The sequence below is a fragment of the Pseudopipra pipra genome, chromosome 3 (assembly GCF_036250125.1).
Source record: "Pseudopipra pipra isolate bDixPip1 chromosome 3, bDixPip1.hap1, whole genome shotgun sequence".
NCBI classification, from domain to species: domain Eukaryota; kingdom Metazoa; phylum Chordata; class Aves; order Passeriformes; family Pipridae; genus Pseudopipra; species Pseudopipra pipra.
The window spans coordinates 93,686,460-93,705,163 of record NC_087551.1 but is presented as its reverse complement, the minus strand read 5'-3'; the positions used below and the strand labels follow the sequence as shown (position 1 = coordinate 93,705,163).

The window sequence follows — 18,704 nt, the reverse complement described above, 5'->3', positions numbered from 1 at the left end:
CAACCCTGATTTGAATCCAGTTGCATGTTTGAGTTTTATTAGAGATCACGCCTCACAATTATGCTACTGCTTTGGTGGATTGTATATTTAAATCAGCAACTCCCCTTTCCACACTGCATCCCCTGCCGGTTACAGGCAGCCCAGCACTATGCTGCAGTATCTGTGCTTACACTGAAAGCTGCTTGCTAGCAGAATAATGTCATCATGGTCAAAGAGGAACACAATGGTTCAATACAGATTTGAGCAAAACGAAATTACATCTTATCTTTAAATCCACTGGAGGTTTTATATAGTCACACTATCAAGCAGTTACTTCTCCGAGGAAAGGTTACAAGAGGGAGTTTAATGTGATGGTGTACAGATTGAATGCCTTGAAAAAGTTGAAAACAGTGGCCCCTGAGGCTTTTCAGCCTTTTTATAGAGCATGGCACATCTTGAACGCATAGCTCAAAATATTTACAGTTTCAAATCGTTCCTAATTTATCTGGACCAAAGTTTTCATGAGTGTAAACACTATGGAGGCTTAAATCCCATAGATGTTCTAAAAACTTGCATATATGAATGCATATATAATACTTCTACCACATAGTGAGTAATAATAATAAAAAGAGTTAACATGTTTGTATAGAAAAAGCAGTCTGCGGGGGAAAAAAAATGACAACTGCCCCTCCCAAACATGAATCCATGTCTGATCAAAATCATACATGTCTGTATAAAGGGACATGGGAGTGACAGTCAGTAAAATAGACATATTTGCAGCATAGACAATTGGCAGAATGGTTCTTATCTATACAGATCACAGACGGTGCTGAAGTGCCTTTGCAGATTCCAACACATCCTGAAGTTCAATGTGTGCTTGTGCCTGCATATCCCTGTATACCATCTACAGCTCTTCACACCAGTATCCTGTTCCCCCCCCCCCCCAAAGAAACTGATAAACTTTTACTGGCTGATGGGGGGAATTAAAAACCTAACCATGGGTTCAATGGTCTAAAATGAGTGTTTGGAGAATCTTTGCTGAATTGATATGCTCTCCAACACATTATATTCAAATTGACCATATTTCCTGTTCCTATACAGAGTTAAGGACATCATATAGATATCTTGATGAAAAAAATGGGATAGATACAGATCTTAGCAAAAAGTAAATGCATTCTTACATTAAAATATTATGTAGTCAGAGCTGGATATTCTCTGTTCTGCCTTTTCTATCGCAAATTCCTTACTGCACTGGGGGATGGGGAATACATCCATTGAATACTTGGTTTTGCAGCTGGGTATTCAACACCTTGCTCTGATGGTCTTCTAAAAATTTCCTTTTTTCAGCTTATTTTCCTTAGAATTGCTTTAGTCTTGTCTGGAAGAGAATGGAGCAGTTTCACAGCTTGAAAAGCATTGTTTTGGAGAAAAAAAATATGACTTTAAAAGAGACAAACACTTTCAGTCCAACAGGAATAGGCCTGTTAAACATAGTGGTAACTTTGTGTGATGTAGTTATATTAATTATTTTGACAAAGTTATTACAGTAAACAGCAGGTACATAAAATGTTTTGGGGTTTATTTATTTTTTAAAACAAAATCCTAAGCTGTAGATGGGGGAGTCCTTTCACTGTCTGGATTTAATTTAAGAACAGAAATGTTTTCCCTTTGCTATTTCCATTATTCTGAATGATACCTCTGTGCTTAAGCCCGCACATGTACTTTTTTTTTTTGAGGCAATTAGGTGGCAATGAAGGTGCTGTAGTTGGTTATCTAAACACATCCAGAAAATTACCTTGAAACCATGTACTGGAACAATTGTAAGTATTAGTATTTCTGCATTGAAAATAGATTGTACACAGAGCTTAGGTCACAGTAGAAAGAAATTTCAGTCTTTTCTTCTTGAGTTTTAGTCTAAATTCAATCTACATCTATCATTTGTTCTAAGAATTTTTACAGAAATTATGCTGATATGTTTTGTCTTTCAAGCAAATCAATAGGTTTTTTATGTTTACTTTTGTTATGATATAACATAACAGAAGTAGCAAATGGTTCTACAAACAAGCCCATCTTAACATGCAGAGCTGAACACCATGCTGTCTGTCTTGTTGAAGCATAAGTGCTTTGATAGGGTAGCTTCTGGGAAAGTGGTACCTTTAAATGACTCCATACTAATTTCCCTTGATGTTTAAAGCATAATGGACAGGGAAGAATCCCCCAAATGTTTTCCAAAGCACTCAGATCCATCAATCAGACAAAATGAGTCCAAAGAAATGTATAGAACTGCACCTCAAGTCTACCACAGTGAACAATGAATGTTCATTTTAATCCTTCCTTGCTTCTTAAAAAAGTTACAGAAAATTGCACAGCAACAAAGAGTTTCCATTTCATTTCATAATGAGGAACAATGTGGAAAGCAGCCCACCTGTCATTTTTACTGAAAGATATGGGAACGCCTGTGGCAACACCTCCAGAAATTCAGGACCTGTTTTTTTTTTTCTCATAAAACCCCCGAACCAAGTAAAACCCGGGTGAATTCCTATTACAGTGATCAAATTATTTGATGGCAAGGGGCTGGTAAAACAGAGTTCCGAGAATCTAAAAATTAAAATTTTATGTGCTTTTAAAAGCGTGTGTCTTTATGTTACTAAGGAAAGAGTTCTTTCACTCTCTAAAGTATAAACGTAATTTCAACCTCAGGATTACATCTGACTAAATATAGACACCTGTGCTGGACTGCCTAGGAAGGTAAACGGGAAGGAATTATGTCAACTGTCCCCGCTGGTTCCTCTTCAACCTGTTGTTTGACTTCAATATTAAGTCAGTTTGTAGCCTTTGAGTAGGTGTGTTGCTGCTCCACATTAAGCAGGTATAATTACATTCTGAAGAGCAGCATCAGAGGCAGTGATCAAATGTCCCTGGCAAAACCTTTGTATGCAAGCAAGACACGTCGGATCGTCGCTAAATAACCATGATCCAGCCTCCAGCTTTTCGCATGTGCTGTCAGCCATGAAAAGAAAACACTTAAATGTCAAACGACATAACTGGCTACAGTGTATTTAACAAATGAGTCGGGGGTGTCGGCCCGCCCCAGGCGCGGCGCGGCCGTGTCCGCTGCTGCCCGTCGTCCCGCGGCCGCCGGGCCCCGTGTGCGGCCGCAGCTCCCGGGGCAGCGCCGTGCCCGGCACGTGTGCGGGATGGGAGCGGCTGCCCAGCCCCGCGTGGGTGGGCACCGCGGAAAGGAGGCACCTGGGGCGTATGGGGATGCTGGAAGTTGGGCAGGGCGGCCACGCCGAGAAGCCCCCGCCCGCCCCGGGCCCCGTGTGCTGCCGGGCACAGCCCGTCTCCAGGAGCCGCAGCTTCACACCCCAGAAAAGCCGTGCGCTTTCCTCCCCCTCCACTCCCTTCCCGCGGAGGCAGCCGGTGGTGTTGCCCGGTGGACCGCGGCAGCGGCAGGAGCCGGGCAGAAGAGGGAGGGATGCCACCGCGCTGGCGAGGAGCCCCAGCCGATCCTCCGGACCGGGCAAAGCTCCCGCCCAGTTCCCGGGAGCACGGGCTGGCCTTCCACCGCTTCTTCCTGCGGATCACGGCCGGAGGCTGCCGAAGCGGGGGCATCCTGCTGTGCCGCCCGGGCGGGAGAGGAGACCCGGCCGTGGGCACCCGCTGGACGGGGAAGGCTCCAGCCTCGCCCGCCAGCCCGGGCGCCCTGCTCCCCCTCGCTCCAGCCGCCCCCGCACCATAAAAAGCAGCGAGAGAAATAAAATGGTGGTAACGATGTAAAGCGCCTTGGAAGGGTTAAGGGAGCCTCAGACAGTACAAATCGCAAGGGAAAACCGTTCTCCCGGAGGCAGGCAAAACAACCGGGAGCGAGGTGGGAGAAGGCAGAGGCTGTAACATGGACAGGTGCTCAGCTGCGAGCTGCCTCCCTCCCTCCCTCCCTCTCTCTCTCTCACACACAGACTCGCATCTCTCCCAGCATGAAAAAGCGCAGGGCTAATGAGAGGCGAAGTGAATAATGGGGAAGTTGTTGTCTCCAGCGATGAGGCAAGTGATGGGGCTGAGGCCAGCACTGAAGTTGTGTAACCAAATTCTCCACCGTCACCCCCTCGTTTCTCCTCCCTCCTTGATTTTTAAGGAGAAACACAGCTGGGGGTGGGAGACTCTCCCCACCGCACGCCGACCAGAGAGGAGCCCTCTTCCCTCAGGCACGGGCAGGCAGCTGGCGGAGGTGTCCCCGACGCCGCATCCCCGCCTCCGCGCAACTTGCGGGGAGCGGAGCCGGCTGAAGGCAGGCGGGGGCGGCTCTCCGCGGCCACCCACTCCGCGCTCCCCCCCGAGCACGGCAAAAGCCGGGGAGGCGGGAGGAGGGGAGATCCAAACTTGCCAGCTCGGGGACTGTCCCTCAAACGGCAGCGAGTGCCGTTCGTGCGTGCGCGGGGAGAGAAGTGTTCCCAAACTCCGGCGCTGCCCAGGCGGCTGGATGCGCATGGTTCCCATCGCGGCGCCGCAGCGGTTGCTGCCCAACGCCGGGGGGCTGGCTTCTCCCAGGGGAAGTGACCGGCCAGGAGCCGAGCCCTCGGGGAACACCGGCGGGAGGTGGGAGGCAGGGAGAAGGGAGACCGGGCTCGAAGAGCCTGCTGTTTCCCGGCGCAGAAACGAAGCGAGGGAGAGAGCTCAACCGAGCGGCAGTGATTTAGCTGAGGGGGGAATCAGTGCCGTAACCACAGCCTACACGAATCCAGTGCAAGAAACCCGAATCTTACCCTGAGCTGCAGTGAGGAGCCCCGCGCAGAAAACCAGCAGAGACTTGAATTTCTTCCACGCAGTCATGTCCGCAGTTATTCCACACACACACACACTCACACAAAACCCCCGGCGGCTCTTCTCGGCTGCGACCGTGTCCTCCGAGCGGCAGCGGGGCTAAGGACAGCGCCAAATAACCACCACAGGGCGAGGAGAGGCGGAGAGGAGCGGTCCGGGTCCCGAGCGCCGCGCAGCGCCCGGCGCCTCCTGCAGGACTGCGCGGGCGGCTCGCTCGGCTCTGCTCTCACACAGCATCAGTCCCGCGCCGCGCCGGGGCTGCGCCGCTCAGCGCCCGCGGAGCCCCGGCGCCGCCGGCCCGCCGCCCGCCCAGGGGAGGGGAGGGCGCGCACGGAGGGAGGGGAGGCGCGCCCGGGGCCGCGGGCAGCGCGGCGTGCACGGCCGCCGGCGGGGAGAGCCGGCCAGCGGCGGCAGGAGAGGGATGCGGGGAGTGCGAGGAAGAGGAGGAGGAGAAGAAGGAGGAGGAGGAGGAGGAGGAGAAGAGGAGAGGAGAGGGAGGGAGGGAGGGATCGCGGCGAAAGCAGCGCAGGCAGCGCAGCAGAGCGGCTGCCAGCCACACGAGAAGCCACTGCCGCCGGACTCAACCATCCCTTCCCACGGAGAGGGGAAGGGGCCGGCGCTGCGCAGCCGGAGCACGCCGGTCCCGCAGCCACCCCGCTCCGCGGACGGCCCCGCACGGACCCCCGGGGCGGTCCCGGCCTCACCCTCGACCGCGGCCCCGGGCGACTTCTGCCGCCCGCCGAAAGCCCCGGGGAAAGAAGGCTTTCCCCGGCCCGGTGCCCCCCGGCGCGGGGAAGGGTAGCGGCTGCAGGGCTACACCTGCACGGGGGACTCCTGCTGCAATTCCCTGGTACCCTGTCCCCCGGCCCTGCTTGCAGTCCGGCACCCCCAGCTACATGTGGGGTGTGGGTGGTGCGGGTGCTGGAGTCCTTTGTCCTAGCTGAAACTCCCCTCTGCTTTCGTCCCCACTCGTGAAGGAGGAAGGTTTTCAGGTCCAAAATGTGCCCTGCTCGTTCCTTCCAACTTGCTGATCAGAACAAGCTGTCGTTCCTGTGGGGAAGGAGAGAAGCCAATGTCTCCTTGAGGAACGCTGCTTTGTCTTTATGTTGCCATTCCCGAGAGCTCCTGTTGCCAAGAGGAATTTCTGCCATTAACAATCCTTTCCAAAACTAAAAAAAAAACCAATCAAAATGTGGCATGGCAGTTGCACACAGAGGCTTCCCCACCACCACCCTGGCCAGGCAGGATTGGTTCCGTGAGCCCAAAGGAAAGGAGATGGTGACCTAGGGTTGGCCTGTCACAGGTCCCTATGCTCCATGATCCCGGCAGGTGATGTCCTTTGCCAGCAAGGATTTCTGTGCCAGGCTTACCTGCAAACGAGTAGCAAAAAAGTGACTTTAAATCCAGTAAGAATTGTAAAGATTGTCACCACCACTGCACACTGGGCCTGACTTCATAATTAATGCTTACCTATATCCGTAATTAAAACACAAAGGCTCATAGGAAGGAAAGAGAGAAACGCAAGCCCTTTTGGAAAGGTAGTTTCAAGGTTGTAATTATTCACTTATGATGAATTTTCTTTCGTGGTGAAATATGCAAAGTTGTTTTCTCAATGTAAGTTGCAAGAAGGTGGTGAATGGGCACGGAACGAGGTAGGCTGACTTTGTAATAAGCTTGTATTTATGTAAAAAGGTTGTGGCTCTCACTCGGAAAAAAAAAAAAAAAAAAAAAGAAAGAAATTAACAAAGCAGGGCTAGGCAGGCTGCCGAGCCAGACGTGGCATTGCTGCCATCTCGTGGCAAGCGCTACCTCCCTGCTGCGCCAGGGCTGCAGTCCCTGCCCTACCTTTCCCCACAGCTCCCAGACCCACTGCACACCAAACACGTCCACAGGAGGGATCCAGTCTTAGTATTCATCTATTTTTTAAGAACGCCTCGGGGACTCATTTTTTGCATTCGTGAAAGTAAAATGATGCTAATACTTGTTAGTACCAGACATCATGTAGCCAAGCTGCTGTGCAGAATTCCCCAGTCAGAGCTGCTCAGTCTCCTCGTGTCTCAGGCCCCTCCACTTATCCTTGTCAGCAGACAAGGGGGAATTCACTAATGATTGTGAGAAAGACAGATATGGACACTAAGCTTAAGCTGAGACTCTTGCTTTATGGCCTGCAGTAGTCTGAGGCTTAGATTTTTGAAATACAGATTTTTTTGCATTGCATCTGGCCCAAGAGATCACAATAATTTTTGGTTTTGTTTCACTGTATTGTCTATTGGGTTAGAATTTTTAAAAGTTATAAGTTAACCCCATTTACAGCTGTCTGGGTCTAGTTGAAAGCAGTAATTATGGTGACATTTCTTGCTGTGCTGTTTAAGTAAGCACTCTTAATTTGAGAAGTTGCTGTTTAATCCTGCTCATGGCAGATTCTGCAGAAGTTCCAGTATGATATAATATGTGCTTTCTTGGTCTTGACTCACCCGGCTTAGATTTACTGTTTCCTGAGGCTTTCTGTTCTTCTGAGGATTTTCTGGGCTTTATTGAGCTTTTGGGACCTGATTCCTTCTCTATTGAGCTATTCGAGTGTTAATTTCTTCCCTTCGTGGCACCTAAGTAAGGCAAAATAACTGGGCACCATAATCACTATCACTGCAAAAGATACTTTCTCTCTTTTCTTACATCCTATGATAGTAAACCATATGCATAAACATTGTTGACCTTTAGTATATTATCACTTGTCACCCGAGTTAGTGCCTTACTAAGATAAACAGGACAGCACAGACTCCCCAGACAAGATTCCAGCCTCTCTACAGACTCCAGTAGCTGTCATAGTGACTTTTACAAACCCTGTGTGACATAAAAGTTTTGGCGAAGCCAAAAAAGCCGTAAGATGACTATGGAACTGAAGCATGGCATTCCAGAAGGAATCTCCACCAACCTGACTTGAGCTTAGTGTGGAACTGCAGTACCTAATCACGGTAGTTACAGAATATGATCTGACCTAATGACTGTAATCTCTCTGTTGTCTATTAAGTACCTAATGTACTGACGTAAAATCCACGAATTTATGAGTTTGAACAGAGGCGATATTTCTCTCTATTCCCTATAGACAGTATGGAGGAGTATATATGTCAAGACTGTTTGTACTAATCAGGGTGATTTAAAGGTAGCTTGACAGGGATTTATTTTCAATTGAGAGCTTGTCCTTTTACTTCCCTATGCCATATAAAAAAGAGGTCTGAAAGGTTAGATTTCCTCTTTTCTTTTTATTTTTTTTTCAGCTTGTTATGTTAATAATATTGAATCCACATTTCCCTGTTGTCATTTTATGGGAGGAAGAAGCATTTTTCTGTAAGGTGCAGGAATATTTGCTCATATCTAAGCAAAACTACTGATTCAGAATACAGCTGAAAATGTGCTATATACTCATTAAAGAGGGATGCTTGTGGGAACCCATAACCAGAATTTGCACTTGCCAGTGGACACAGAAGTCTGTAGCTTTCTGCCAGAAGGTTACTATGAACTTAAAAATGTGAAAGCTTAAAAATCAAAAAAATTGTATTGAGGGGAAAAAAGTCTATAAGAGAAATCTTCAGCAGAATACAGATTCCATTTGAGGAAGACAGAAAGTAGAACTGTTTTCTCCATAAGCAACTTTATCAAAATTTTTTTTGTCGCATAAGCTCTTTAGTTGTGAGTGAAAACAGAGACCAAAGTTCCAAATACTCTCACTTAACACAGTCTCTTTTCAAGAGCTGCTTTCAAACTTGAAACATTTAATGATTTCTTTAGTCATAATAGTCTTTCAGGCTGGAACAATAAAAAATATTTATATCTACATGTGTTCCTAACCCCCATTTGTTATACCATAAAGAATAAAAAGCAGACCATGTCACCCACAGTCTTTCTACAGTTAGAAATTTTGTTACTAGGGTTCAGACTTGACTCTACTTTCTTTTTGTGATAACATTCTCTCCAAACTAGATCAATCTTGTAAGATTGACAATGATGATGACTACAGCTGCAAAAAACTACATCTGCAACATCAGCTACAACTACATTGTTTTATATACTCTGCCAGCACCAGCCAATAAATGTGAGTACCAGTAGTCTTCTAAGCTGGAAAAAGGAGAAAACAGGGAAAACATGGTTACAGGCTGGCAGGTGGGACACTTCAGGGGACATTGGTCAGGAAGAGAGACTATTATGATAGCATTGTTCAAGAGGACCACTGGGCCTAAAGTAATTGCTCTGCTACGTTTTATTCCCCTCTGGAGTGCTTAGTTTAGGGGGAACAGTTGGCAAGACTGAGGGGGGGAAACGTATGTTGCCTGTTTTAAAGTACCCTCAAGCATACTTAGCTCCTCAGGGGCAGGCTCCAGCACACTGCTTCTTTTCTAAACATCTACATTGATCCCATCTGTCCTTAAGGTGACATATAATTGATGTTAGGAAGATGAGACTTCTGAAAGATGTTTCTGCCTTTGAGGGAAGGTGGGATATGTAGGCAGTAGCCTTCAGGGTGCCTATAGGAAACAACACCAAGGTCATTCCAGTTAGGTACTGTCGCTCAGAGGTTTAAACATCTTAGCTTTTGAGGGTTAAGAGAGGCAAAGGGAACTTTGTTGAAGCCATTCAAGGAAAACAGATGATTTGTTTTCTAGTTAAGCATAAGAAGATCCTACAAAGTATGAGGTTTGGCTATGTGAGAAAGTTTGAAACAGTCTAATAACGTGGGTAACCGTAGCTCACATTATGGTCTAAACAGACAAGTAAGTCAGTATCTTGACAGAGAGTAAAATGTGACAGTGTCAGCCAGCTTTGAGAATGAAAAGTAGTAACTCTTATCAGATGGGAGAGATAAGGAAGAACCAGAGAAATGAGGCCAAGAATAGCTCAGAAAACAATGTTTTCTGGCAGAAACACCATTGGCTATGGGAAGGGCAAGACTACATTTATCAGAGATGGAAAAATAGTGCTTTTATTGAGACAGGATAATAAATATCTGGTTGCGAGGAGACTTTGATCAGGGGGGTTCCATACCTGTATGTACTAAGAATCTGGTTACTTCACGTGAGCTGTCTTGCCCAAGAGTGACCATGGTGCTGAATGATGTAGAGCTATGCACTGTCTTAATTATGAACACACACTGACTTGGTTTAGCATTTAGTGAACTGCTGTAACTTGAACTGCAATGGCTCTTCCATACTATTTGTTTAAGAATTTGGAAGAGTCAGTCTTCAATGCAGCTCTCATGGTGTGGTTTCCTCATATGGAGTCATACATGTCATTTAGTCTTGAAACCCACTTGCTAGAAACTAAAGATTTTTTTTTTTTGTTAAGGAAAAAGACTTAAGTTACGTCCTGGCATATTTTGAGCCAACTCAAAATATGAGAAAGATGGTTTAAGGTATGGGAAAGGATAGGCTGTCTATTTGATTCATCATGCGTTGGAGATGATGGCTACATATACATGAGGAGATGTCAGAGAGGCAGGTTGAGATTTCAGTTTGGACATAAGGAGATTAGTCTGGAGTAGACTAGTATATCTCTGAGTCATTAGCAAACAGATGGTAGTTGAATTTGTATTTGTTGATGAGATCACACAGAAACAAGGTGTAGAGAGAAGAGAGAAGGAAAACAAGGACAAAAAACCCACAGAGTAATTTGAAGAGTGAATGAGAAGTATGTTCTCAAATATACCACCTTGATAATCAGGTGAAGAGAGAATTGTTGACATGGACATACAGTATTCTAAGAAGAGCTCCGTGATAGGTCCAAGTGGCTGGAAATGGTGTCTTCATGAACTTTAGATAGTTTTTAGAGATTGAGGAATGAATAGTTTCATATGGCTCTGAAGAAAGGGAAGACTAAATCAGAGAAAACAAGTTGCTTCAAAGGGATTTCTAAGAGTGTCACAGTAACTCTAATGTTCTTTTGGTATTCTCATTCTTCTTTCATAAAGAATGAGCAAATAGCTGGGAGTTGAAAGTAAAATAAAGGGAAATGTAGGTAAAATCATACAGTTTCTAACATGGCAAAGACTAATCTATAAATAAAGGGGTAAATTGTCAGAAGAGAGAAAAGAGGACATGAGAATAATGGTGAGAAATTATGATACTGATCATGAAAGAAATGAGATGACTGGGTAGAATGAAGGCATTGAAGCAGCTAGAGGAGCCAAAGGAGGCAAACAAAGAAGAAACTTTTGAATCCATGGGGAAAAAAAAAGTAAAGAGCATTAATGGTTAAAGGAGTAAATAAAGAGGAGTAAAGCTAATTTTTGACTTACATTTTAATAGCAGGATCTGCGCATGAAGTTTTAACAGGCCTGATAGGAAAATGAGGAGAATGCACAGATAACCAGGTGCACAATCATCAGTGCTTTAAAAATAATCACTATCAACAAATTACACTTAGACTCAAAGAGTCCTTGACTGAAGTGACTTAATCTCTAGAGATATATTCATTTTGGCAGGTGCTCCAAGAATTAGTTCCTATGGCTTATATTAACTGAAATTTTGGGTACACTTTGCCCATTCATAAGAAAAGAGTACTGCAGTAAAGACAGAGAGGATTTCTGCGATGCTTTTATCAGGAAGATATTTCTGCAGTTTCCTAAGTTCTGATGGTGGGCTCACTGGGCATGCTAAGCTGGAAAGTAGTAACAATGACAGTCCCAGTAGAACAGCTGGGATACAAATAATCATGTGAAGCCCACATTTATATTCCCAATAGATGTTGCAGAAATAATTTCTGCTACATCTCAAAATCTTTCTTCAGAGCAAATGAATTTCACCTGTGTAACTCAATCACGGAGTTTGTAGCTAACCACACTTCAGGGATCTTCTGATGCTGGAGTTCCTTACAGCAGTCTGTTTAGGCCTGCAGAGGGAGACAGTCTGTTCAGGTGGTTGCCAGATTTTACAGCTAGTTATCTCTCTGTATTGACTGAAAAAGAATTTGATGGTCTGATTTAAGCAAACTGCATGACAAAGTCAGGTTTAAAATGACCTAAACATTACCAAACTGTTTACTTATGTGTTTTTTCTTTTATGTGTTAATCTGTTTCTAACTCCTATTTCCATCTCATAATGTGGGTGCACAGAGTTACCTATGTAAAGTCTAAATTTATGCATTTGGATTTCACAGAATATTCTGATTTGAAAGGAATCCACAAAGATCATAAAGTCCAACTCTTAAGTGAATGGCCCATACAGGGTTCAAACCTCCAACCTTGCTGTTATTAGCACCATGTTCTAAGTAACTGAGCTAATCTCAGGGTATCTGAATTTTACTGAAGTGCTTTAGTCCCCATGTAAGTATTCTAACTCATCATTAGGGAGGGAAAAAAAAGTGGTTTATTCCGCTTTTCTTCGAAACCAAACAGCCTTACAATTACTGCAAAGTAACAGAGTACATATGAAGGCTTACTGCAATTATCCATCAAAGCCTTGCATACTGGGAACCTGAACTGACTGGCAGCCTTTCTATTGACTTCAGCAATCACAGGATCATGTCTTATACAAGTAATAGGACTAGGATTTTGACTGAGCAAGGAATTATAAAATCAAAGTATTGGTTGTGTTTAAGTTTCAGCATTACTCCCAGGAGCTATGTATAAACACAGGACAAGAATCACCTACTGGTGGAATTTTGTACATGCAAAAAAGAATTTGATGCATTCTTCCTGCAGTAGCCCATTATCAAATCAATAATATCTCCCTCCACAGGAAAAAAATCCAAGGAACCCATCAGCAGAATAGAGTCATTCGGAAATGATCATGTAGTCTCGGTTCTCTGCTCACATATTGACCAAGCCAGATGGGGACCATCTAAATCCTTGAAACGCAAACATTGACTCATCAACATAGCCTCAATTATCTTCCCAAATATTGGATGGCCTGACACTGGACAGTGACTGGCTTTGCTAATATCATCCAAATATGGGTTTTTGAACAAGAGCCGAACTGCTGCCTAAATAAAGCTGGCAAAATGCCCTTCTGAAGAGAGTCATTAATGATCTGCATAAATAATGAGCTTAAGTATCTCTCTGCTTGCTTGAACCAGTCATGAATTTTTTCATTTGGAAAGAAAGCAGAACCATGTTCTACCCTTCATGCATGAAACTAAGAGAGGTCTAGCCCTTTTTGCTGAATTATTTGTTTTCTGTAACCTCATTCCCTTCTTGCACAGCATTTTAGCCAGCTGTTCTAGAGCAGTGAGTTTCAAGCAGCAATTATCCATCCTCCCTAGTTAGTCCTTTATAGTTCATCTATTTGCTAAGTTGCCTTTTGTCTCACAACTTCTAAATTAGAGTTCCTCTCTGTCTAAAAAAGATGCATAAGAAGGATTTTTCTTATTAAGAACATCAGTAACCTGATCTGTCTGCAGGACTTCTACACACTAAGGTCAGAACTTACCACAGAAATAACCTGCTTCTCAGATTCATATTTCCCTTTCCTGTATAAAGTCTCTATTTCTCTCTTTGTAGGGAGCTTATCTCCTGGACTGCACATCTGAAAGAATCAGATGAATTCTGATTGAATTCAGATGAACAAGATAACATCATTTTTCACATGGACATATTTCTGATTAAATCAGTTATCCTCAGTTCTTTCCACTATATACAGTTCATGTTTACCTTAAATCTCTATATTTTCAGCCCTCCATAGTATGGTAGAAAATGGACTGAAATAAAATCAGAACAAGGATTTTCACTAGCATCTATTCTAAGCATGCAATAATTTCGTGTCTTAAAATATTTTTTAAGGAAATTACTAAGTGAGAAATTTAGAACTTTGTTAATATTTGTGGTGATAATTGTTGGAAAGAAATCAAGAACTAGAAATTCCAAGTGTTATTATCTGTAGTCCATGCTTCCTCATGGGAACATGAGTTTTCTGAAATAGGAAGCATAAGAGTTCTTTGAAGATTTTGGGAAGTAGATCAAAATTCATTTGATCTTCAAAAAAAACCTACCCATTCTCATGGCAGTGTGCTGAAGTCAGTGTGAAATACATTAGTGTTTGTGAGGGAGCTGCCATATCATAAGGTTTATTGAGTCCATGAGACTGAACTGGATCACTTCATTAAAGGCAGTTATAAAAAAAGTCATTAAAAGGTAACAGAATACTGCCAATTTAGAGTTTGTTGGAAATAGGTCTGTCAATCTGGAAAGACCTTAATGAAGCAATGTGCCATGATGATATTTTTTTCCCACGGGACCTTGGTGCTCAATCATATATTATTATTTTATTTTCATTTAGAATATTCAGAAGCAGGTGATAATGGTGTTAGTGCATTCCTAGTTCACAGTATGTGCAAGAGGCATTCACACTGTTCCAGGTCCCGAAGTTCAGAGGTTTTGCTGTATAGTCAATGGAGACATTAAGACCTGTTTTGCCTAATTTTAGGCACCTAACTGAGAGACAGAAATCAGATGGTATCTGATCATGATCTGTACATGAGAGTATGTTCTGTATTTGCTGTATAGGTAGCTTGCAGGAATTATATGCCTAACATTAGGTAGGTGGCCTTGGTCCTTTTGTTAAGCGGATGAGTGACTCTCCCCAGTCATCCGTCCACAGTGATGGCATGTACTTTGTCATCTCTACTGGACTGCTGTGCTTTCCACAGCAGAAAAGAGACAGGGATCCTTTTGGAGTGGGGGGTAAGGTATGATCCCTAGCACAGGAGGAGAGCAATTCCTGGTATCTTTTTCATTTTGCATGTTCTCTGAAGGGTCTGTCAGTCATTGTCTTTTATTCCATGGGCTTTAAAATGCAATCTATTGCAATATAAGAAAATGTTGTGTTCTTTTATGATATAGGTGACTTGCCTAAGGTTTTCAGTGAAAACAAGAACATGTAATGCAGAGTCAGCATTGAGCTGATTTGTTATACTTAAAGCTTTTGGGGCAGATTTTCAAAGACACAGGGGAATTAGGATTCAAACTCCATTCGGTGTTCAGTGGGTGTTAAGCATCTAGCTGCCTATTTCTGCTTTTGAAATATTCTACCGTAGCAGTAAAGGGTCTAATTGTAATGGATAAACCAACAAAAAACTAGAGTGATCTGTCTTTTTCTGACTATTAAAAAGATACTCCTTTGAAGAATAAAGTTCTTAAAACAGAAAAAGAAATATCAGTGGATCTCTGCTCACTCTGGGCTCTATTCATGACTTGAAGCACTCACAGAGCCTGCACTAACGTTAAGAATTATTCAGTCATATAAGGGGTATGTAATTGATAATATATTCTTGCAGTTGCTATCAAAATAGGTCTCTGTGAGAATCAGGCTGTAGGTAGGGTTTCCATATATTACACCTTTAATCACAAGACTCAGCTTTTTAGAGAAAATTCTCTTTATTACGAGTGTAGTCCTTTTCTTACAGGTGCTTCTGGTAGCTTGAAACCTCCCTGGCTCAGTGCCACAGGCCAGCCTCCTCCAGAGGCACAACAGCGTAGGTCTGGATGCAGCACTACATAGCTCATACGCTCTGAAGATCTCTCTTATCCCTCACCAAAAAAAAAGCTGCAGGGCTCCTATCTTAGCCTTGAAAAGGCAGCTTCCATTTCCCTATCCCTAATACCAAACAGCAACTACAGCAGAATATATTGTCACTAAAGATAAACTAAGTGAACTGTTGCATTCAGATTTCAGAGCCAGACCAAACCTCAAGGGCATGTAACTAGACCAACCACCAATAATGAAACCTTAGACCTGACTTTAAGATACAGCTGCCTTTCACACTAAGAAGGCAATGCTTGTGTAATTAGTCATACAGTGCAGGATGCCACAGTACAAGCTCTGCACACCTGATTGCTAAAAAACACCTATGCTATGAGTTATGGTCAATGTTGATGATTGCCTGTATTTTTAAATTATGATAATGTTTTGATCCATATTAAAAACCAATTGATCAAAATTGATTTCTGTTTTCTTTGATTTTGTTAACATATCAGTTTTTTAGACTATTCTTTAATGTATATTTCCTCAGATGTATAGACCACGTATATATACACATATATATATTTTTGTGTGCGTATGTGCATATATATATATATTTATATATATATATATATATATATGGACTAACCAGGCATGTTTTCTTCAGATATGGACTAATATTCTTCTAAGATGATGCACCTGAGCACGGGTTTTTCCAATCATGATTCAAAGGAACTTTAATAAATTCATGCAGGCCTATATTCTTACTTTAAAATTCCCAGACATCTTAGAGTTCATAGAAATTTAAGATGCCTAAAAATTGTAGAAGAAAGCATATTTGTGCATGTTTAGTAAGTTTCTCACTTCTTTCTACTAACATCTCAAAAATCTATCCAAATATGGCAATGTTAATAGTAATTATCAAAAATGTTTACATCAATTTGCTTGACTCTCTTCAATCTGGAAAGAATGCTTTTTCTATAATATCTGTTCCAGAGATTAGTCATATAGTTGGATGATCAAAAGGCGGAAGCACCTACAAGAAGTCTGGAGAGGGGCTTCTGACAAGAACATATAGTGATAGGACAAGGGAGAATGGCTTCAAACTTAAAGGGTAGGTTTATATTAGATATTAGGAACAAATTTTTTAGTGTGAGGGTGGAGAGGCACTGGAACAGAGAAGTTGTGGATGCTCCATCCCTGGAAGTGCTCAAGGCCAGGTTGGATGGAGCTCTGAGCAACCTGGTCCAGCACATAGTGTCCCTGCCTATGGCAGTAAGTGTGGAGAGAGCAGGATTGTGTGAGCAACTTATCCTGTATTTCTGTAGGCCTTGGCTTGACATGGCTGGGCATAGACAGTGAAAAACTGCACAGTCATCATGGCTTCAGGCTCTGAAGCTGAAACAAAGAAGGATCTGTGCCAAAATTAAGGAGGAGTCCCAAGAGGTAAACAAATGTCTGCACCTCGCTTGGACACCTGCAATAATCCAATTAGAAGTGGTCAGTAGGGAATATTTACACCGTGGACACTTTCATGTAACCAATAATGTAAAAGTGATCACGCGCTGAGGTGTAGAAAAAGTACTTAAAGGGCATCTTTTTGTAAATAAAGCGGATATTTTGCGGATCTTATTGGTCGTGTGCAGTCTGTCTCTGAACCCCTCCGTCGACAAGTAAGGTTGGATCTAGATGATCTTTAAGGCCCTTCAAATCAAAACCACTCCGTGATTCTATGATTCAACAAGTGTTCAGACTTTAACATTTCCTGGACTGCATCAGCTGCTCTGGGCAGAGATTTAAGACTGAGTACATTTATTTTAAACGTAAGAGAAACTGTAGTTGTTTGGTGTTGATCAGTTCTGATCAATTTGATGTTGATCAGTGGAAACTGTTGTGTACTCTGATATAATGAAGAGCTCTACAAAGCTTAAGCAATGTTTTGATAGACAAAATATTCAGATAGATTCTTTTCAGAGTCTTTTAGGTTGGAAAAGTTCCTTAATATCATCGAGTCCAACTGTAAACCTACCCCTGCCAAACTCCACCGCTAGCTCATGTCTCTAACACCATGTCTACAAATTGGTTTCTGAATAGTTTAACTTCCAGCAAACAAACACAAAGACCCTCAAAAAGAAGCAACCCACAGGTAAGCACCATAATTAGGTTGCCAATTGAATTTGATAATTAAGAAATTATTAAAGTGTAAGATGTGTTTATTCTTTTCTACAAGTTTTCCCTGAATCGTCTTATATAAGAAAAAATAGCTACTCTCTTCAAGCTACAGAAAGACCTTCTGTATTCAGAGATTGATTATTAAATTAAGGTGATCTATTTTGCTATCTGTCACAAGTGACTTACAGCTCTATACCTTTATCAGTTTTTCCTAACCCAAACAAAATTAGCTTTTTGGATTTTTTAATGCTTTTTTTAAGGAGAATTTCGCATTATTCAATGGCGTTGACTCTGAGACAGGTCTGAGTTATGTGGAATAGGACTGGAGGATACCCGACTGTATTCCTAGGGGTATTTATAATATTTTTGTGATTTCCACAAATTACTGTAAGGTCTAAGTTCCATTTGGATGTCTGCTTTATATGTAAAGATATGCAAATATTGTGTTTACAAAGTCCACCAGCTTTCATCTGTTTACATACTAAGAATGCTTCACTCAGGTAGATTAATCCCTCTAAAATTGCACTTATACCCAATACATGAGTTTGCAGTTCTTCATTTAGATTGGCATCCTGACTTAAAAGTGTAGAATAAATGACCTTTACTTACAAACCCTGTACTAAGAAATATGAATGTGGAGATCTACACTTTTTCTGGCATAGAAAAAGGTATAGATCTCATTTGGAGAACAGGAGATGATTTGTATGCTATAGAAGCACTTCTTGCTTTAAATGTCTGTAAAACCATGTGCAGTCAAGGACACCCTGAGGATCCGAGACAGAGTTTGATAGTTTTTACACATATATTTACTAATACACATTACTAAAAATTGGACTTGAGCATTCTTCTTTGTTAGAAATCTGTATTTGAAAATGGTAGTGTTATGTGCCTAAATTATTCTTAATATTATGTACCTAAAGTTTCTGTGGATTTTATTGCTACTCTCATGAGCTCTGCATGCAGATAAGAAGCAGTAAGTGCCTTCGTGAAATTGTGATATTGCCTCTTATGGTAGAAATGGAGGGCAATGCAGTTCAGATCAATGGAGTCGTAACCATTTACTCTTAGGAGAATTTATTTCTTACACTTCTTAGATCAGATACAGCAAAAAAACATCTCAAGTTTTAAATATGTCATTTCCCTTATGCTCTAACTCTAAGAAAAATCAGCAACCATTTTGATATATTTTTGTTTCCTAATCTGCTCCTAGGATCAATGCAGGGAAAAGAATTTTAGCTGAAAGAAATTGAAAAATCAAATCCATTGATTTTTTTCAGGAACAGTACT

The 18,704-nt window shown here is 42.6% G+C and overlaps 1 protein-coding gene across 2 annotated transcripts in view; it reads right to left on the bottom strand.

Annotated features, from left to right (window-relative positions):
* Positions 1–5,024, bottom strand: part of CSMD1 (CUB and Sushi multiple domains 1) — a 1,077,872-nt gene extending 1,072,848 nt beyond the window's left edge. Inside the window, exon 1 of one of the 2 annotated variants that reach the window (XM_064650377.1) lies at positions 4,743–5,024. In XM_064650377.1, coding sequence (XP_064506447.1) covers positions 4,743–4,809 — 67 coding nt within the window. In that variant the 5' untranslated portion in view covers positions 4,810–5,024. The remainder of the gene's footprint in view (positions 1–4,742) is intronic. The other variant, XM_064650376.1, reaches the window with a different exon arrangement.
* Positions 5,025–18,704: the final 13,680 nt, after the last annotated feature.